At 39.1% G+C, this 23,119-nt stretch overlaps 1 protein-coding gene across 1 annotated transcript in view; it reads left to right on the forward strand.

Annotated features, from left to right (window-relative positions):
• LOC105034926 (callose synthase 3) overlaps window positions 1-23,119 on the forward strand; it is a 162,375-nt gene that overhangs the window by 41,316 nt on the left and 97,940 nt on the right. The window contains 3 exon segments of the mRNA XM_010910260.4: window positions 6,443-6,777; window positions 6,928-6,980; window positions 7,086-7,146. Coding sequence (XP_010908562.2) covers window positions 6,443-6,777; window positions 6,928-6,980; window positions 7,086-7,146 — 449 coding nt within the window.

Raw genomic sequence — 23,119 nt, forward strand, 5'->3', positions numbered from 1 at the left:
TAAAAAGCTTTTTCAAAACGAAGTCGGCAAGTGGTTTGCCGACTTCACTTAAGTCGGCAAACCACTTGCCGACTTTATGTTGAAAAAGCTTTTTAAACAAAAAATCGAGAAACAGGGTGGATCGCCCCTGTTCTCCGCGCGGAGCCGCGGGAGGCCGTTCCGCCGTCCGACGGCCACGGCTGTCCGCTGGAGGGCCTCCGGCGGCCCCTCCGGCGGATCCTCTTCCTTCTTTTTCTTCCTTCCTCCCTGTCTCTCTCTATTTCTCTCTCTTTCTCTCTTTTTCTTTCCCGGTTTCCTTCGTCGGTTCGCCTCGGTTCGGAACGGAACGGAGGCGTGCCGTATCGTACTGCCGGCCGGCCGATCCGGCCACCGGTACCGGTACAGGAAACCTTGGCTGATGTAGAATCTGGTTGATTCAAGATGTAGAGACCGTGGTGCTCATGATCTGCTCCAATCACTTTCCTCGTCATAACATTTTGAAAAACACAATATGAAGGAAAGAAGGTTACAGAGTAGTTGAGATCAGCACAAAGCTTCCTAATAGATAATAAACTAGACGGAAAGGTAGGAATTTAAAGAACAGATTTAAGGTGAATTGTGTTGGTGAGATCAATAGTGCCTATCCCTTGAATGGAGACAGGTGAACCATCAGCAATGCGCATATGAAAATCAAAAAGTGGTGTAAAGGATGATAAAGCTAAAGGTGTCATATGTTCAGAAGCCCCGGAATCTATGATCCATTGATGAGGTGAAACAAGACATGCCATACTTGTTTTGATAGAATTACCAGAAGTCTTGGAAAGCAGTTTGCGGAAGGCAGTGTACTCGTCAGCAGTAAGAGTGATATGAGATGTAGAACCAGCCTGTGATGCAAATGCAGAATCTAGTGTAGTCACCATAGAATCTTGATGCACACAAGAAGCACGACGAAGAAGTTTCCCGCACGTCTCATAGATATGGTTAGTGCCATGATAGTAGGTGCAGTACTTGGTATTGCTGCCAAACCAGTACTCTGAGGAGATGAAGTACGCCTACTACCACGACTCCGATGGATCGATCCACGGTCACCACGGCTGTGAAATGATGTTGAACCACGATTACGATGAGATGCAAGTGTGCAGGCTGAGTAAGATCTGCAGCTGATGTAGGAGAAGGTGCCTTCACTCTGGGGTAGATGAGTGGCAAGATCACATAGAGTTGGGCTAGAAAGAGTTGCCAAGAGATGAGATCGAACACCCTCCAGATAGGGGTGCACACGTCCAAGGCAAAGAACAGCCAAAACAGCCTGTCGCCAAGACTCCTGAATAGCGCCATCCGGTGAGTATGGCTGATAGATCTTCCATTCCTCAAGGAAGAGGGTATAGCGGGCAATGAAGGCATGAATATCATCACCCTGCTCTACCTCGTGGATCTCCTGGAAAATGTCATAGAGCCGCTGCATGTTGTTGATGGAGGAATACTGAGTCTGGAGAGTATCCCAGATCTCTTTAGTAGTTTGTAGATGGCACATGATGGAACGAACAGATTTTTTCATACTGTTAGTCATCATGTTCATGATGATGGCATCATCACAGATCCATGTGTCATAAGTCGGATCTGTAGAAGGAGGATTGTGAGTAATATGCTTCAACATGCGCTTGCCGGTGAGGAATCTTTTGACTGCGAGAGACCACCGCATGTAGCTATCGAAACCATTGAGTCTTAGTGGTAATGCGGTAACTATCTGGTTTGAGATCCGCAGAGAGAGATGGGATGGATGAGGTTATAGTCGATGTAGCAAATGATGAGAGGAGAAATCCATCAAACCTGGCTCTGATACCATGTAAAGAATTATAAAGAAGGAAGATAATTGTTATGTCATTTCTTTTAGCCTCTCAAAGGGCCTTTATAGGCTACTACATACAATGTACTGGGACACATACTAGATACAATGTACTTGGACACAAACTAAATATGATGAGATCTTAATATATGGTTGTAACCAAATATGGCTATACTAAATATGGTTGTAACCAAATATGGTCATACTAAATATGGTGAGATCTTAATTAATTACTCAACAGCCACTAATGCCTTGAAAAGAATTCAAAAAATATAATAAATTTAAATGAAACACCACCAATAGATCATGACATCATGTCATCAAAAGAATGTAAGTATATATTTTGTAAATCATTTCTATATCATTTTAATATTATTTTTACTTTGTCAAAGCTTTTGTCTTTTAAAAAACTGTATTTTGATATGAATGAGGGACACGTCCACTGCGCACACTTTGTTCATACCTTCAAGCTCATATAAAGTTGCATCCTTTTTTTGGAAATTATAAAATTATTTAAAATATGCTTTTCCATGTATATTTAATTACTTAAATAATAATTGTAATTTAATATGATTAATCTGAATAACTACCAAAATGCAAGCTGACTACTTCAAAACATAAATCTAAATTGTGAACATAGTCAAATTTAAATGGTTTCTAACTCTAAAATTGTTTTAGAAAATTTAGGGATTTGGATAACAAAAATTGGTTGCAGGCTTTTGCATATACCTCACACAAGACTGTATATTTTAACTTTATATATGCAAAGGCATTTTGGTTGCATTACTTTAAGCTTATGCAAATTTTTGGCTAGGTTTGGGTACTCCTGGTTGTGCCAAATACTGATCCACTTCAGTATTATTGTAATAGAATTTGTGCACTTAAAGGGCAAAGATGCAATTTTTCTTGAAATTATTATTTTTTATTTTTAATAACTATTTTTATTCAAAAAATAGTTTAACTTCATGAAAATAAATATATGCATCTAGAAAAATTGTGTTGTATGTCAATGCCCATCCTACAACATATCAAATATCATGCCAAATGGAAAAATTTTGGCATGATCTCTTATTATTTTTTATTTTGGTCAAATAAACAAAAAAAAAGAAACAATGGATAGGAGATGATGATACATTAAGAGAATTTTGGCTTAGAAGTGCCTAGATTGGAGAGAGTTTTGCCAGATCTATGGCTCTTCCTCTCTCATTCGCCCCCTTTATCTCCTCTTTCCTCTTTCTATCGCTTGTGTGTGAGAAAAAACAAAGAACCTCAAAATCTGTAGTTCATGTGTCCTAGATCAGTGTCGATCGGTACAAGCCGACCAGATCTGGCACTGTCGGTAGTGACTGATGTCATCCTCCTCGTGTTCTTAGCCAATCCCACCAATATAGACCAAGACACTTGGTTTAGGTAGACTCGGTGTCCCATAGCCATCCCAGGACCTGGTTAGTCACCAATCTGATGCTTGATGGTTGGGACAAACAGGGATCAACTGTGTGTTAACCCATGCCCAAACCATATGTGCTTGATTGCTTCAACTTCTATTGTTTTGACTGAAAGTCTGAAGTAATGCTATTTTGTTGTTTATTGAAATATGGTATATATTTCAATAAAATTTTATTACGAGTTAGATGTTCAAAGTAAAAATTTCAGTTGTTTTGGACATTGTTTTAGTCCTCATTTCTGTTCTACCTTTAAGAACTCTACATTAAAAGAATAAAGCTTCAGCCACTTCTGACCAGCTCTTGAGCCATAAATTTTGGTCCACAACTTAACGGTGATGGTTCAACATGAAGGCTTGGATCTGAAGACTTGTTAAACAAGAGATAAACCCTTGAAGGGATTCATATAACTAGATATTTCTACTAAAGGGGCTGGGAGTACAAAGACTTGAATCTTTTGAAATGCTTTGTAAAGGAATTATGAAATGCATGCCACATCTGATGGGTCAACATAAAGACTTGGACCTCAAGACGTGTTGTTTAAGGGGGGAGCAAACTGTTAAAGGAATTCATGTAACTACATATTTCTGAGAAAGGAGCTGAGATTACAAATGTTTGGATCTTTTGAAATGCTTTCAAAGAACTTAATGAGATGTGTGAGAAAAATCTGTCCAATATAGTAGACCTCTAAAACAATGATCATTGTTTTTCCAATTGTTGCATTGGTAATCCTTGAAACAATTGCATCTATTTTTTTGCTGTTTATTTATTTTTGGCACAACCTTCTATACAATTTGTTGTTTGGAATGGTGTCACGCCCCAATCCGAGATTGTGAGTTAGGGGTCGTGGCAACTATTCCATACATATGGAGAACTCTCCCCGTAAGCATGCAAGGCATTTTAATACGATATCAAATGCATCACAGTGAAGATCATTTAAATAACTAAAGTCTGAAATTCAATTAATTAATAAATCCAGCTAATAAATAAAGTTGAAAGTCTTATGTCAAATAAATCTCAATTAATAATCCTATAAGATATAATAATAAATCTAAATCCAACTGTATTGATACTGTTAAATCTCACTTTTAATTCTACTCCCAAAGCAGTACACGCATCCGCAACTAAATATCTGAATCTAAAAAAAATAGATAATAAGCTTGACAGTCCAGTAAGTAATGAATACCTTAACTAGATAATTTATATGATGATATAGGATACAATAGTTAAAATACAATTTATCATGAACCCATGTAAAAGCATAACCAATTCATTTTTAAAACATAAGTCCAATAATTCTAATATCTTTCAAATATTCATATACATAATCATAAATCCGATCCGAAATAAATCACATTTAACTCAATATGCTTTAACTGTGACCACATTTATATCCTGTGGTTGGGTCAGGAACAAAATTGTACTTATATCCTATGGAGTGGGTCAGGATACTGCATTTATATCTGTGGAGTGGACCAGAATACATCGCTTATATCCTACAGTGTAGGCCATAATACCATATTCATATCTTGTGGCGGGGCCAAAATATCACATCTGTATCTTGTGGCGGGCTAGAAATAAAACAATAACCTCAGTAATAGTCAGAGTGTCAATACAAACCTGCAATTAGCATGATCAAAACATAATCAGGCTGAGAGTCCAAATCTGATATATATCAAAATTTTTTCACAGAGTAACATATATTCCATAATCCAATCAAAATATGCATATACAATATAAGATCAGTAGATGGTTATAGCAATAGTTCGAGAAATATGACTTCAAAATGCCATATCAATTTTCATTTAAAACACATTTTCATAAAATTCATAAATCACATATGAACCCATTAACAATGTATTTGATGTTCAACATAGTATTATATAAATGAAAAATTTAGAAAAGGTAGATCATTACTTATTTTGCACGTACAATGAGCAAAAAAATCCAACTAATCTTGAGATTCTCCTTCGAAACCTAATATCCAAAATCATATTTTTATCAAAATTTAACCATGAATATTTTAAAAATAAAAATCTTAAGTTCCAACACCATCACATGGTTGGTCAAGCGGAAGCGCCTGACATCCCGATCGATTGGACCACATTGATCTCATTTAATAATGTTTGAACTAGGGTACATATGGTTCAACAAAAATCACGGTGATCTAATCTAGTAATATCTAGTCTAGCCAAGGTGAGTGCCGACACGCTGCCTGGCAATCGTGGGTCAACACCACTTCATAGGGTCGGTCAAGGTCACTGAAGGGTCTTTCTAAAATCCAAAACATCCTAGTGGAGAGAGAAACCATGTGTAGCGAGAGAATCTAGAGAGAGAAAATGGAGAGAAATTAGAGAGAGGAAAGATAGGAGAAAGAAACTCTCTGCTTTTCTTTTTCTTTTTTCATTTTTCTTTCATTTTCTTTCCTTTCTTTTTCCTTCTCTTCTTCCTTTGGTTCTCGGCAAAACAGGGGATTAACCTTTGCCCTCTTCCCATAATAGAGGAGGCTTCTTGCCAGCGGTGGCCATGGTTGGTGGTTGGGGCCATGGTGGCATGAGTGTTCCATAATTGGCAGTCAGTAGCAAAGATGGCTGGAGAAAAGGAAAAGAAAATCGGGAGAAAATCAAAGAATGGCGGTATTTGGGTGTGATGGTGGCAAAGGCATTGTGATAGAGCTCGGCAAACTTCGATGAATGTTCAGAGAAATCTGGTGTGGATTGAAGGGGAAGGAGTTAGCCTTAAATAGAATAGAGGGGAGGCCAAATCCCTCGTAGAGTCAGCTTCCCTCTGGGAAAATCGGGAGGAACAGGATTCCCATCGGGAGTCTTCCTCTGATCTCTATTTTTTTTGCCTTTGCTTTAAAATCATGCAGCTCCTTGTTGGGCCATTTTAGCTTATTGGGCCGGTCAAGTGGACCAGGGCCGGTCAAGTGGTAAGCCCAGAATGGCTGGGCTATCAAAATAGGTATTCAGCTTCAGTTTATTTTATCAACACCAAAAAATAATTTTGCTTCAAAATGAATCACTTGATTTATTGTTTTTCTCATCATAGTACTACCTTTTCTGGTGCAGCTATAGCATAGTTTTTTGATATGTTGTGTTGCATGGGCATGCATAGAGTTTCCTAGAAGAGAAAAATAGATCCACTCATTTGTATGCTTTATAATATCACTTTGCAGCTATCCTTGATATAATTCTTAGCTGGAAGGCAAGAAGGAGCATGTCTTTTGCAGTTAAGCTGAGATATATTTTAAAGGTTGTTTCTGCTGCTGCATGGGTGGTCATATTACCAGTGACATATGCCTATACCTGGGAAAATCCTAGTGGACTAGCAAGGACTATAAAGGGCTGGGTTGGGAGTGGACAGAATCAACCTTCATTATACATTTTGGCAGTGGTTATATACTTATCACCGAATATGCTAGCAGCTTTGCTGTTTCTTTTTCCATACCTGCGACGGTTTCTTGAGAGTTCAAACTACAAAGTTGTAATGCTCATGATGTGGTGGTCTCAGGTATCCTGAACTACTTACCATCTTTTTGTACATCCTAGTGTTCCAATGTTCCCATCATTGATATAGATATCTGTGCTATTTCTTCTTGTGAACCACATTATGTGCATGCTTATTTATGGTTAGCTGAAGCGCTTATTTTGAAAATGGCAGCCTCGGCTCTATGTGGGAAGAGGAATGCATGAAAGCTCTTTCTCACTTTTTATGTAAGCAAATCATTTTCCCATTGTCATCCCATATTAGTTTTGAACCAATAAAGCCCAGGCTGAAATATTCATTTTCGGGGGGTATATTTTTTCTTTTGTTGTCAGGTACACAATGTTCTGGGTAGTTCTCATACTCACGAAGTTGATATTTAGTTACTATATTGAGGTAATCTGTTCTTGCTTTACTTACTTTTTCTGATAGTTGATGCCACTATATTTTTGGGTAATTGATTTATTAAATTCCTAGGAATATTTCATAATAATAATGCAAAGCTCTTGGAATTCCTGCAGAAAATGTTCTTGTACATTCCAATTTCTCGTGAAAAATTAAAAGATATAGAAGTAACACTTTGCCAAAGTAGAATATCAAATCACACAAGTTTTTAGCATGCAAAAAATGAGTTTAGATCATTAATGAGTGCTTAAGTAGTCCATGCTTCGCGATGGGCAGGCTTATATAATGTTGGGTGTTTTGAATAATCCTATATATTATTACAACATGATTTGAGACCTTTTAGGAATGATTCAGATTTCTCTTTATGTGAAAGAGGAGCCCTGATGTACAGATTGAACCAGTAACCACAAAAAATATTCTATATTGGACAGCAGCTAGAAAAAAGTTTTTTCACATCCTTAAGCTTCTTACCATATGAGTGGTATATGAGCTTCCAACTGTGCCTACGTTGTGTTTGTAGCACCTTCAGTATGTTGTTCATACAGCCAAAAAGAACATCTATGGTAGGTTGTTAGTGTTTGGGAGTAGGTACTTGGCCCCTTGTGCTGAACTATGAACTATGCCGAACTAAACCATGTAATGCCCATGTTAGCTAACAAATCAACATTGACATTCAGGAATATTTATGAGCTTAAAATGTCTAGACATTGGTATAAAGCAGTTAATTTAGTACATCTTAGAACCAAGGAATCCATGAGATGAAGGTGTCTCGATTTCTCTATAGAATGGGACATCCTGCATCTTGTCTTGCCTCGACAGCAGTCTCAATCATGCATCTCGATGGATATCTTCCATCTTTCTTCCCTTCTTCTTTCCTTTCTTTTTTTCTTTTCTCTTTCTTTTACTTTCGTCCTTCTCTTGTTTCTTTTCCTCTATCTTCCTTTCTTTGCTTTTCTTGTCCTTTTTTTATTCTTCCTTCCTCTTTTTCATTTTTCATCTTCTTTTTTTTCACGTTTCCCTTTTCTTCATCTTTCGTTCATTTCTTCTCTCCTCTTTCTTCTCTCTATATGGATGGATTTCGGGGTCCTGAACCCATCCTAGTCCCGTTGTAGAAATGGGACAGGACAGTCAGGACACGCCTCATCTTGCCAAGATGCAAGACCTTGCTTAGAACAATAAATATATCTTAAATTAATAATGTAAGTATCATAGTGCAGAATGTTACGAGGGATTTGTGAAAGTTTTTATAGAATTTTACATAGTATAGATAGAGATGCATACTGTCACGCCTCTAATATTACATAGCGAGCTGGGAGTCATGGCAACTGCCATATACTCAAGGATTCAGATTCCAGCGGAATGTCCTGTGGGACATCGGAACAGAGAACCATCCCATATGTCGAGACAGAACCATCTCGCTAGCATCCCAACATTCTAATTGGTACGTCTTAGGACATCCTCTCTCAAGTGTCGGGACGGAGTGGGACGACAGCGCATCCTGTTTCATGGAAAAATCAGGATAGTCCCATCCCACGGGATTTAAAACCTTGCGTATACTCATGGAGAACTCCCCCACAAGCATGCAAGACATCTCTTCATGATATCATAAAGCAATAACGGAACAATAATCAATAAATTAATATTCAAATTTAATTTAAATAACTAAATCAAATGTCTTACAAAATAATATTCCATAGTTTTGCATCAACTTCAATAAATCCTAATCTCAAATAAAAATATTAAATTTTGCTTCTAATTGGCTCTCCTATAATGAATCTCTGAATCAAGCTAGTCCTCTGAATTGTAAGAACAGTAAAATATAAAGTAATGAGCTAGATAGCCCAGTAAGCAATGATCACTTAATTAGATAAATCAGTAATAGTAATATAATAAAAATAAGTATGTAAAGTATAATAATTCAAAATCTAATTCAAAATATACAGCACTAATCAAAATAAGATCCATGTGAGTTCATTCTTTTAAAATTCAATTTTCATTAATAAATCAATTTGTTTCAATACATCACATTCATCTTGATAGCCATGAATTAAATCAAGATGCTACTACATAACTCTCAATTGCAGGGTATCAAAGTACCAGCGCACAATTCCTACTGGTAGGGTATCAAATTACCAGTATTTAACTATCCTACTGGCAGGATATCAAATTACCAGTGCACAACCTCCATTGGCAGGACATCAAAGTATCGGTATTTAACCATCCTACTGGTAAGGTATCAAAATATCAGCATTTAACCGTCATTGGCAGGGTATCAAATTATCAGCATTTAACCTTTATTGGTAGGGCATTAATGTGCATGCATTTAACCCTCATTGGTAGGATTTGATGCATAGTCAAATTGTGAGTCAAAATCCATCTCAAATCGTAATACTTTACTCAAAGATATTTCATATTTTAAATCGAATAATTCATAAAACGATGCAATATTGAAATCAATCGGGTACAATCCATATCAAATTCAACACATTTGATCATAAATCATTTAATATTCTAAAGAAAAGCATATCCAGTAATTAAAAATACAATGCATCAATTTCATAAATCATGAATATTTTGATATAGAGAATATTTTATAATTTATCAATAAATTTAGGAAAAGTGAAGCATCACTTATCTCGCACGTACTCCAACAAATTCAAATAATTGCAGAAATTTCTTTCACAATCTTTAGTTAATAAATTATATTGCACTATCCATTGTTGGACATCTTATCAAGACGATTACACCCCTATACAGGGTTGAGTCCAATAATTAGAACGGATATGGATAATTATGGAAAGACATGATTTACGGATAGTCGCATCCAACGGTTTGGATTAGTCCGGTCATCTAACTTTATCTAATTTAAATTAGGCTAAAATACAATTGGTTCGATAGAGATTGAGGGTGATCAAATTAGTAGCGTCCAACAAGAATCAAGATGGAGGCTAATATGGTGCTTGACGATCAAAGATCAGTTCGATCAAATAACTTTATTCAATTAAGATCATTTAAGATACAAAGTTTTGATAGAGACCAATACCAACTAGATCGTGTGATGTTTGGCGAAGGCTCGTGTGGTGCGAACATGCTATCTGACCAATATGATGGTTAGTGTTACAGTTCAATCTCGATTCAAGGCATGCACAAATCCCCCAATCCAATACAAAAGAGGATGAGGGCTTCAATAGCTTCCTTCTGGCCCTTGAAAGAGGAATCGGAAGATGAGGGTCTTGAAATCGACTCTAATACCATCTCTCCGATGAAAGATGATGGTAGTTTGGCTTGGAATAGCCTCCAGCTTCTCTCTCTCTCTCTCCTCTGCATTCGGCCTCTCTCTGATCTCTTTCCCTCATCACAAAGCCATCGAAGGCTGTCCAATCCCATCAAAGCTCATTGACATAAATGGATCCCCTCTCTGTCTGTCTCTTCCTCCCTCTTCTTCCTCTCCCCCCTTTCCCTCTCCTTCACTCTCCTTCCTTACCAGCCTTCTCCCTCCTCATGGTTCTGATATGCCATGGTTCGGTATGATACAAATTGGTATTGTACCACACCAATTGCTGACTGACATGCCTACTAGTACCGGTTTTGCAATCCATGCTTACCATGTCCTCCCTCTGCTGTTGTCCCTCATTCTCATCCACTACCACCTTGTACCTATTTCGGCAGACCACTTGCTTGCTCAGCCTTAGCAACATGTCGCTTGATGCCCAAGAATGAAGAAGAGAGACAACGAAGAGAAGAACACTGGATGAAGAAGTGGAGGGCCAAGGGCTTAACCCTAACCCTAACCCTAGAGAAGATGGGGGGGAGGCTTATTGGAGATAACCGATATTGAAGAGGGGGGAGCGAGTGGTGTCCACTAGTGAAGTGAATGAGAGAAGCTTGAAGGCTCTCGAACCATTGAATGGGGGGAGGGATTTTATAACCGAATCAATATTACATGTTGAACCATTTTGACTTGGCATCAATTGGGTTTGGTATGGACCAAACCATCCAATTCGGGTTGATTCGCGATCATTGATGTGGACCACTTGGTAGGTGAAGAGCTAAAATTATTAGTGGTATACAAGGTGGATGAATCCATATAAGGATATGCAGTTGAAATGAACGTTGGGCTGTTACAAAACAATGTGCACAAGATAAGTGTGACGAAATAAGAATATTGAGATGGATGTATGGTAATTTAAAAAAGAAAGATGGAATAAAAAATGAAGCCATCCATACATGGGTAGAGGTGTTGGGTTTTGGTTGTACAACGGAATATGATTTTCAATTTTTTTTTTATTAAAACATGCTTTTAATTCTTAAAAGTGGCAAACCGAAACTCAATCCTAGGAAGTCCTTGCTGATTTCAATCAAACATAACGTGCATGATATTCAGGTGAGAATTATACCTTTAAGTTGATGATGATTTGATACAAGTATGATCTCCACAAGATGCCCACGTGGATGTCTTCCAATGATAGTACACACAAGATTGATCACGGATCTTTTCAATCTACTGCTACGTCAAGACTGCTTCACAAAATTTTAGCGATCTATCCTTCTCAAGGATGAAACATATAGCAACTTGATAGCTTTCCAAAACTCCACAAAAATCACACCTGAAATTTTTTGTCAAAAGATTGGCGTTCTGATTTAGATATCCAACTCTTGGATATTCCAATCTCTTAGAAAGGCAGACAATCTGCTTTTCTAATTGATTTCTTTCCTTTCTAATTTTTCCTCTTATTTTCTTTCTTTTTTTTTTGCTTTTCTATTTTTTTTCTTTTTCTCTTCAACTCACATGCACAAAATCCCATCAATTTGCACGCTAACCCCATATGGAGTGCCCCTATTTATATGGAACAAAAGGGCGTGGATCACATCCTTTGGCGCACTAAGGTTTCTCATGAGGGGCCAAACTCTTTGGCTTCTGCTTGAGATAAATGCATCGCATGGAGTTGTAGAGCCGGACTTCTCCCTTCTGCGCACAACAACCAAGGCACCATCATAAAAGGTGCATGGGATTAAATAGCAAGGATTTCAAGAGTAGCCCAGAAGGACTCTTCCTTCTGGGTGCAAGAAATTTAATGTGGCGTGGAGATATGGTGTGGAGGTGGTTAGGAGTTTGCTTCACATGAAACTTCATGTGAAGAGGTTTAGGTGCCAAGGAGTCCATGGGTCAGAGCCCACTTAGATTAGATCAAGGCATCAGATTCTAGGTTAGCTTAAACAACTTTGGGCTAGGCTTGATTGGGAACTTGGATTAATCCATGTGCTAGCATGTAAATTAAACCCACAGGATTTTCAATAAATCCAATTAGATCAGTCCGTAATCAAATTTTTAAGTGTGTGACCTATTAAATTCCAAATCTAGCCAGCGGTAGGCTCAGGCTCATGACCAAACTAACTCAATTAGGGAAAGGTCAGTCCAAATGCACCAATTAATTAGAACTTCTAGTTGATTGCTGAATTAAACTCTTTAATTCTTGCGAATTCACAGGTCAAGATTGATGTTTAGCAACATATCATGACTATCCAGAAGATCTAAAATTTTGATGGAAATACCAAAAATATCCTTCAGTGGTGAGTTACCATGTAATTCAATGCTTTGATCAATATCACAGATAAGCTATAGGCATGGAATCATATCCAGTCCAAATACTTATCCATATGTATCTTGATCTAAAGATGATGACTCAGTTGATGATACATTAGAAGTTTTTTTAATTATCATCCTGCTTTGGTCAAAGATTTCTGGAGTCATTATCCTATGAGATCATATAGGATGTTCTCTCCCCTTATAAGGAGTGACAGATTTTTTGTTGATCACTCACAACCTTTATTAACATTTCACGATACCCAAAACATCCCTTATAAGTCTCAGAGAGTCATGTTAGGATATGAATTAAAACATAGATTCATATACATAAGGTACCATGGTGATCTCAGGTTTAAGGATCACTTGCACTACTTCCATTAGAGAACAATCAACTGACATGCATATAAGGCTCCATCAGATGTTTCCTCATTTGGTCAATTCAGTGAACTCTCTTAAATGAGCATCCACATCTTTGTATTAGTGTCACTACACAAGGATTGTGAGATCAACCATCCTCTCCATCGAGCATGCATAGGATGTGCTAGTCTTACCGGTATCATTGATCTTCGAATCAATGATCTTACAACTGAAAATATTTTAGATTAGGGTTATCATGGATTTAGGTCTTACTGGCATGATCTCGTCATGGCTCTAAAATCATTAACCTAGTCTATGAGATTTATAATCTTAATCAAGCATCAAGATGCAGCATATAATGAAATAAATTATCTAATTTTATTAATAATTAATGTCAAATACATGAGTTAGGAAGATAGAATACAAAAAATATCCCATTGCATCACATATGCGATAGGCTTATAGGACAATTCTTTCAATCTCCCATTTGCACTAAAATCAATTGCTCCTATACTTTATGCCGATACAATCAAGATGACAATCAAACTAGGGTTATGATAAGGCTTTAGTGAATTGGTCTGTCATGTTGTTTTTGGTGTCAACTCTACAATCACATCGTCTTTCGACAATCTCTCGAACGAGATGGAACCGCCTCAGGATGTGCTTGGATTTGTGATGAGATCTTGGTTCCTTGGCTTGAGCAACAGTCCTAGTGTTGTCACAATAAAGTGGCACTGGGTGTTCAATCTTAGGAACAACACCCAACTTTGTGATGAACTTTTTCATCCATACGGCTTCCTTAGTAGCTTCACTAGCAGTAATATACTCTACCTCAGTAACTGAGTCAGTTATAATCTGCTGTTTGGAACTCTTTCAACTCATTACACCATCATATAGAGTAAATACATATCCTAATATGGATTTATTATCATCTGGATCACATTAAAAATTAGAATCTGTAAATCCTTTTAGTTTCAAATCAGACCCGTCATGTATGAGAAAAGCATCTCTAGTCCTTCTTAAGTGTTTGAGAATGTTTTTCACAGCTTTTCAATGATTCTTTTCTGGATTTGTCTGAAATTGCTTATAATGTTCAAAGAATAAGTCACATCAGATCTGGTACATAGCATACATAATCGATCCCATAGCCGAAGCATAAGGGATATAACTTATTCTTTTTCTCTCTTCAGGTTGCTTAGGAGACATCTTCTTAGAGATGTATGCTATGACTCATGGATAAATAATCTCTTTTACATCCATCCATGTTGAACCTTTTCAACACCAAATCTATGTACTTGGACTGGGACAAGCCTAGCATTCACTTAGATCTATCTCTATAGATCTCTATACCAAGTATATTGGACCTTCACCCAAATCTTTCATGGAAAATTTTTGTGACAGTCAAATTTTGATCGATTGCAACATAGGGATCAAAATTTGCCATACCGTGTCGAATCGGTCGGTACACCTTGTATCGTATCGGATCGGTGGGAAACCGGCACGATTCGGCTTATAAATTCGATACAGATGGTACGGAAGGAAAAAAGAGAGAGAGAGAGGAGAGGGAGGGAGGTGGAGCTGTCGGAGGCCGGCGGTGGCCGGCTGCGGCCGTTGGAGGGCTTTCGAGCCCTGTATCGTCCGATAGGACTTTCAAGAGAGTGAGAAAGAGAGAGCACTCGGGGGGAGGAACCTACCGGACGGACGACGTCTCCGTCGCGAGGCCCCCGATGGCCGGCGAGCCGACGTCGACGGTCTGAGGGCGGTCGAGCGGGCTCCGCCCTTCTTTTTCGAAACAGACGGTCGTTTGTTTCAGTTTTTTTTTGGTTTTAAACTCATGATGTCGGCAACCTAGTTGCGAACTTAAGAATTTTTTTAAAAAAAAAGACAAATCGTGAAGCCGGCAAACTATTTGCTGGCTTCACTTAAAATTATGTTTTTTAAAAAAACTCGCGAAAGGCCCCCTGTTTCGCGGCGACGCCCTGTTTCATGTCCGCGCGCCGTGTGCGTGGACTGTGCCCTCCGACGGCCACGACGGCCAGTCGGAGGCCGTCCGACGACCCCACCGACTCCTTCCCCTCCCTCTTTTTCTTTCTTCCTCTTTCTATTTCTCTTTTTCTTCTTTCGGTTGGGTCCGCTTGCCTTTGTCGGTTTGATATGATACGAAACCGTACCAAACCATACCTATCGGCTGGCGGTATCGGTTCAGTATACATTGATAGGGATATTATTCTCAATGAGCAGTATATTATCCACATACAAAACTAGGAAGATAATAGCACTCCTTATCTTCTTGTATACACATGGTTCATCCATATTTTTGATAAAACCAAATGATTTGACTGTCTCATCAAAATGGATGTTCCAACTTCTCGATGCATGTTTTAATCCATAAATGGATTTCTTTAGCTTGCATACTTGATTTGTCTTTTCACTAGAGATAAATCCTCTGGCTGAGTCATGTAGACTTCTTTCTCAAGATTTTTATTGAGGAAAGCAATCTTGCATCCATCTACTAGATTTCAGTCATATGCAGCTATAGCAAGCAAAATTTGAATAGATTTGAGTATGGCTACTGGTGAAAAAGTTTCTTCATAGTTAACACCTTGTTTTTGTCTGAAATCTTTTGCCACTAGCCTGGTCATATAGGTCTTTATCTAGTCATCTGCTCCAATCTTCTTCTTGAAGATCTATTTGCAACCTATTGGGGTCACACCTTTAGGTGCATCATCCAAAGTCCAAACTTGGTATTATGGTGTCTATTTTGGATTTCTGACTTCAAGTCATTTATCAAAGTCACTACTCTTGATTGTTTCTGTATAGGTCGTGGGATCATCATTCTCAATGTTATGTGGTATATTGTTATTCTCAATGACAAATTCATATCTGAGTGGTACATTATACACTTTATTTGACTTTTGAAGAGGTGTGTTCTGGTTGTGCCTCATCAATGAGCACTTCTGTTTGAGGATCAACTTATGGACTGTCCATATGTTGTTTCTGGATAGATTGTAGGTCTTGAACTTCCTTAAGTTCAACTATCCTTCCACTGCCTCCTCCTTGGATAAACTTTTTTTTTCAAGAAAATGACATGCCTACTGACAAAAATCTTTTGTTGAGTAGGGTGGTAAAAATAGTATCCTATATTCTTATTAGAATAACTTACAAATATGCACTTATTTGATCTAGCACTAAGCTTATGTCCTTCAGTATTTTTGACATAAGCAGGCAGCCTCATATCATCAGATGTTTAAGGCTCAGCCTCTTATCTTTTCATGTCTCATATGGAGTGCTAGTAACAAATTTAGTTGATATTTTGTTTAATATATACGCTGCGGCCTCAAGAGCATATCTCCAGAAGGAGATCAAAAGATTTGTGAAGTACATGGACTGCACCATATCTAATAAGGTGCAGTTCCTTCTTTCCGCAATATCATTTAATTGTGGAGTGTAAGGAGTCCATTCAGAGAGAATTCTATTATCTTTAAGATGATCAAGAAACTTGTTAAGTATTCTCTTCGATTAGATCGAAGAGTTTTAATATTTTTATCAGTTTATTTCTCAACCATTTTTTGGTACTCCTTAAACTTATCAAACACTTAGGATATCCAAATCTTGATAAATCATCAGTAAACGTGATGAAGTAGGAGTATCCACCTTTAGCTTGAGTTGTCATTGGGCCGCAAACATCCATATGTACTAGGCTCAATATGTCACTCGTCCTTTCTTCATGTTCAGTAAATGGAGCCTTGGTCATCTTACCCATGAGACAAGATTCATAAGTTTCATATGATTCAAAATCATAAGGATCATAGAATTCTTTTTGTATAACTTATTAATTCTTGACTCATTAATATGACCAAGTCGGCAGTACCAGAGATATGTGATATTCATATTTTTACTCTTTTTTTTTCATTTGATCAACATGAAGAATATTATCATTTAAGTGACAAGAATAAAAGATCATTATCCACAAAGCATTGTCATAAAATTCATTGGAATGATAAATAGAGCAACTTTTGCCCTTTCATCTTATTTCAAAACTACGTTCTAATAACATAGGAATTGAAATAATATTTCTAACAATATTGACATATAGTAACAATTTTTTAATTTAAACTTTTGTCCGAAGGCAACTTCAACAAAAAGGTTACTATGACTTCGGATCGGATGGACTCTCCATTGGCACTGAACCGCACAAACTCACTTCATTCAGTTTCCTTATAGTCTCTGTAACGGTTTGCATAGGTGTGAACTACAGGTGATATCTAATACCTAAGAATCTCTAGTTGAAGTACTTAATGATAAATTTATTTGTATCATATACGAATCTTTAGCAACATTTGCTTCTTTTTGCTTCAAATCCGCAAGGTAATGTTTGTAGTTCCTCTTCCAATGCCCATCTTTCCCACAGTGGAAATAAGTACCTTTTGGTGAGATACTCTTCGACTTTGCCTTCTTCATGGAGATGCTAGTCTTAGGGTTCATCTTTTTCTTTTTATTTGAACCCTTATAGCCTATCTTTTTCTTGGAGATCTTATCTACAAGTAGAATAGGTGTCTTTTCACCCTTGAAAATGAAATGGCTTTCAACTGTCTTCAACATATTGAGCAGCTCTGGTAGGCTTGTGTTCAATTTGTTCATGTGATAATTAATGACAAACTGAGAGAAGGATTCAAGAAATGATTGCAAGATCAAATTCTGACTTAGTTCACTATGCATAACAAAATCCAATTGACTTAACCGAGTGATCAGGTCAATCATCTTAAGCATATGGGTTTGTATGGATGTGCCTTCACTCATCCTGGCACGAAATAACTGTTTAGATATCTCATATCTAGTACTATTTTGTTCTCCATATAATTTTTTTAAATTTAGAAGTATGGAATCCATGCTTTTATGTTGCTTCTGTAGCTTATTGTCGATAGAGGCTAACATGATGTATTTGACAGTCACACTGTCATCATGCCACATCTTGTATGTGGCTTTATCCTCTTCGGTAGCATTTTCTCCGATTGGATCAGGAGTATCCAGAATATAGGAGACTTTCTCCTGTATAAGAATAATTTTCAAATTTCTCAATCAGTCTACATAATTAGGTCCGGTCAACTTATTAGCATCAAGAATGCCATGTAGTGAAAGTGAGGATGCCATTATACAGTTAAATCTATAAATACAAGAACAAAATATAAGCGGACTATTTATGATTACATGCACAACTAGATTAGGTCTTTTTCTAATTGTCTCTCACTTATTTAGTGAATTTCATAGCTTTCAAGTATGAAAATGAGAAACCTTATTTTGTTTCTAAGTGGGGTTGAGATCCTAATTTTTGACAAACATCCTGTGGATAGCACAACACTCATTTATGAGTTTAAGGGCAGGTAACTCTTACCAATTGCATCTCATACAATTTTTAACATATTTTTTGCTTTAAAATACTTAGTCTTGTGGATAGCACAATAAACTATAGTATTTTAGTTAAGTTTGATCTTTCATTTCTATATAGTTATACTTGAACAATGCTGCTGTTGCCACTGAAATCTGGATCACGATTGAAAAGGCTAAGCGGTGGCGCATCCTCCCAGAAGAAAAATCTACAAGCAAGTCCTGACCGGAGTTGGCTCCGGTGGGGACTCTCTGATGCTCAAGTCAGATAACAGGAGAAATAGGCGAGAAGAAGTATTTAGAGATTATGATTGCATATCTTATGGGGTTCCTTGTAGGCCCTTTTGTAGGCTAAAGTCATGAAATTGTTTCGAAAAATTATAGGGCCGATTCAGACTCAACGTGGCCAGACTCTCGGTCGAGATTGATGGGGTGGTTATTACACCTATTTTTTTTGTTTCGGATCCAACTGTGTCGCTGGTGTTTTTGAATTTTGAAATGAGGACGTAGGTTAGATCGGCCTAGCTCCTTTAGTTGAGAGTTCGATTGGGTGCTGAAGAAAAGAGATGGCTGGGGTGGATCTCACTCAATGAGATGAAGACTGGTGGAGGTTGATGCATTATCTACGATCGAAGTCTGCATGTCTGGGTGTTTCGCTATCTACAAATGCTGAGTAGGTGTTAAAGGTCAGTTGCTGTGGAGACAGAGATAAGTTTGATGTCGAAGTTAGGATTGGACGATCTTGAAAGTTCATTAGCCCATGTCTTCAACCCCAACCCCAAGGAGGAAATATCCCCCCAACACATGCCCCTACTCTTGAGTCCGATTCGAACGAAGGGAGTACTAGAGCTCCGATTAGCTGAAGACACATCCTTTCCATAGAAGTGGCGCCTGTGCTTCTTGAGTGAATCAAATAGTCATATCGGACCATAATCATGACTAAAGAGTGATCAACAGAACTAGGAGAATGGCGCACCTCGTTTCCCGCTCATACCATTAATTGGCTGACTGACGCCTCTCTTCCATTGATGGATTACGCCATGTGTCGATTATTGGATGGCTGGGCGGGATTCAGTATCCGGACGGTTCTGATTTCTTGCATTTAAAAAAGGAGATGGTGTCCCTTGATTTTCTTTGAACGTTCTTAGAGTTTTCTTCTCTTTCGATTCACCTTTTTGTCTTTCAAGGTTTTTCGATCGCCGGCGGTTTTCTTTCGGACAATCGTCCTCATCTCCTGAGGAATCGCCTTCTTCTGTCTCTATTGTACCACTGTAGGTTGGTTTCCTTTCCCTCTTTTTGCTTCTTTTTCGTCTCCTTTGTTCAGCCATCCTCTATGTCTCCAATGGCGGATTCGAGGAGTCATAGCGAAAATCGCTCTTCTGAGTGATCATCTTCTTTGAGGGAATCCCTGTTGGTGGAGGTGGAGGGCATGGCGCTACATCTTCTTTTGCCCCAAACACAATTGAGTTTAGGTTGGGGTTAGAGGACCTGAATCGCATTCGTATTTGATATAGGGTCCCAACCGTCTTCAAATTAGAGTCCCTCGCTCCCAGTAGTAGGGTAAGCAATCGTTATCCTGATAGGATAAGTTTGTATGAGGAAGCCTTTAAAGCTGGATTTAGGCTTCCTATCCATCCTTTTGTCGTTAAGATTTTCTGTTTTTTTGATCTTCCCTTTTGCTTTGTCATCTGTAACTTCTTTCGTTTTATCATCGACTTTTTGGTTCTCTGCTCTAAAGTCGGGGTCCAGCCCTCTCTGTCTCTTTTTTTATCCTTCTACACCGTGAAGAGACGTCCCGAAGATTGGTGGTATGTCTCTCCCCTGAGGGAAGTCTCTGCTTTGATAAGGGGAGCTCCTTCTTCGGTACATGGTTGGAAGGTTAGATTCTTTTATCTCCGGTCCTTCTGTAGAAGAGTGGAGGTGTTCACACTGGGGTCGGTCGAGGGATTCTGCCCTTCGGGTCCCGAGGCTTGGAGATGAAGATCTAGAGCGCTCTGCAACCTTGAGGGGATATAGGATTCCCTCATTACAAGGGTTGCCATCGGAGCAATCTCTCTTCAATGCTGGTATCAGTCTGACCAATCTCAAAGGTGAGATCTCCATTCCTCCTGATGTCTCTTTTCGTTGCTTTTCGTCGGTGCTAACTTTTTCATGGCAGTTATGAAGTCCGAAGAGGTGAAGAGGTTGCTGAGGGGTTCGTTGAAAGGGCAACACCTTCGTCTGCCGATGCTCAGAAAAAACCCAAGACTTGAGGTGAAGGCAACAAGGAGGCAGTTCCCCCGACCTCAACCCAGGAGGGGGTTATTTCGGCTCCTCCCCTCTGAAGTCAACTTTCGAAATCGGCCATGCTTTCTGCCCCCCAGGTTGGTTCTGACCGGTGGAGTCGGATTCTATTGGGGAATCGATGGATCAGGAACGAGGTTTAGGTTCGTCGATCGCCAAGGGTGCTTTCGACAATTGGAAAACCGCCCACAGTGCTTTTTGGAACATGCTCTTTGATGCTGGTCTGGAAGAGGCTGAGAGAGAAAGCTGTATGAAGCAGCAAAGATAGATGATCTCCACTATAGTGAAGGTGAGTTCGCTTCTATTCTCTTTCCCTCTTTTTTTATGTTTATTCTGTGTTTATCCCGTCTTATGAGTACAGGCGGGGCACTATACCGTGGCCCTCATCAATATGATGAGCGACGTCAAAAAGGAGTTGGCTAAGTGGGCAGGAAGCGCGAGTTGGCCGAAACTTCGGAGCTTGAAGCCAAATTGAGGGTGGAGGCGGCAAAAGCTGAGGTTACTCGCTTGAAGGATAAGTTGAAGGAAATTGAGGTCATGTTGGCTTCAGAGAAAAAAGAGAGATTGGAAGCACAGGCCAAGGCCATTAATGTCGAGAGGAAAGCCCATGAACAAGCTGCTGAAGCGGGATGCGCAGCCGTGGAAGCCTTCCGCACATCTGACGTGCATTCAGAGGAGAAATTCATCTTCAGCCAAAGAGGCCTTCAACATCGACCTGGACATTTGTTGTAAGAAAGTGGCGGAGTGCTTCCTGGATATGGATTGGAGCTTCCTGTACCACCTGGGAGAGGTGGAAGAGGGGAGTGAAGATGTTGTAGGAGAGACTTCGGTTGTCAAGGTGATCGGAGGACCCTCTGAAGCCACCGCACCCCTAGAGATCGTCCTTGCACCTATCCGTGTTGATGTTGTACCGCCTTCGCAAGTGGAGCAACCGGCCATGGTTGCATCAAGCCCACCATCGGTCGATCGTCACACTGAGGTTGGGCATAACTGAACTTGTATATCTTTTTCTTTTTCCTTCTATTGATCAATGTAAGGAGTGACTTTAGAACTAATAAAAAAAGATGAGTTTTACCCATGCACTTCGATTCATTTCTATATGTGATGCTCTTCTCAGGTGGTCTGATGTGACTTTTGCGACCGTATGTTCACCCAATATCGGGTTAAGCATCTTCCGACGGTCTTGCCTATGAGAATTCGAATTGAGACTCTTGAAAGAGATTTATGTTAGGCTCAACGGGATGCTGTCGAAGCCAAGACGAAACTTCGAAAGCTGGAGATGAGTAACGAAGAGGCGTCGATGGAGAAGAGGAGTTTGCAAAGGCATCTAGAGCAGATGAATAGAAAATACTTCTCCGAAAAATGTAGGTTAACTGTGGAGTGTGACAGAATTGCAAAGTCTGCCAGGGATGCTAGCTGGAAAATGGGTGCGGAAAAAGCTCTTCTTAACGAGCAGCTGCAGGAAGTCCGAAACGAGATTTTGAGACTAAAGTATGCTCTCGCATTGTGTAAGATTGGTGATGAAGCCAAAGAAGAAGTCGATAAACTCAAGGAGGAACTTTATTTGGCCAAGGCCGAGATAAGAGAGTTTTATCGTTCGTTGGATGTGAGAAGGTCAGCAGTTGGTGATATCCGGAGTGAGCTTGTCACGACTAGGAGAACAATCGCTTGACCTCTCGGGAGCTTTGCACAAGGACAGATTCGTGTTAATTGAACTCTGAATTCAGCTTGTGGAGAGTGCGGCTGTAGCTGAGCATGCTAAGGCAACTGTCAAATTATTGGAGGATCAGCTTGTTTCGACCCTACGCGATATAATTGTCGCAATTGGCGATGTATTGGTCCAATCAATTGACCTCGGCTTTGAGGAATGTCGAAGCCTAGTCAGAAGGCTTTTTCCTGAAGTCGGCTCCTATCTTCCCACAAGTTTGATAGACGGGATGGCGTCAGTGACTTCAGCTGGAGAAACATCGGGTGTCGAAGCTCCATCAGCCAAGGATCGACCTTTTAGCTAATGTGCCTTCTCCCTTTTTCTTTTTGTGGACACCTGTCTTGTAACTGTTGTAAGAAGTTTATTGATAAGGAATAAAATTCGAAGCTTCGATATTACCCATGTTTGCTATCTTGTGGATTGCACTATGGTTTGAATGCATGGTTCTCATGTTGAGGCGGCTTACAGTGACGTTCGTAGAGTAGCCATTTCTTTAGGTTCGACCTTATGTCTTGCTGAAGTCGATGGCTTGAGGGTCCTTTGGGTTAGCCCTCCGAAGGTCTCTTTAGGTCAACCTTCACTTCTTGATCAGTCGGGATCTTCATAGGTGTTGGCTTTGTTGAAAAGCAAGCATGGCCTTTGGA

This window comes from Elaeis guineensis, chromosome 4 (genome assembly GCF_000442705.2).
Source record: "Elaeis guineensis isolate ETL-2024a chromosome 4, EG11, whole genome shotgun sequence".
NCBI classification, from domain to species: domain Eukaryota; kingdom Viridiplantae; phylum Streptophyta; class Magnoliopsida; order Arecales; family Arecaceae; genus Elaeis; species Elaeis guineensis.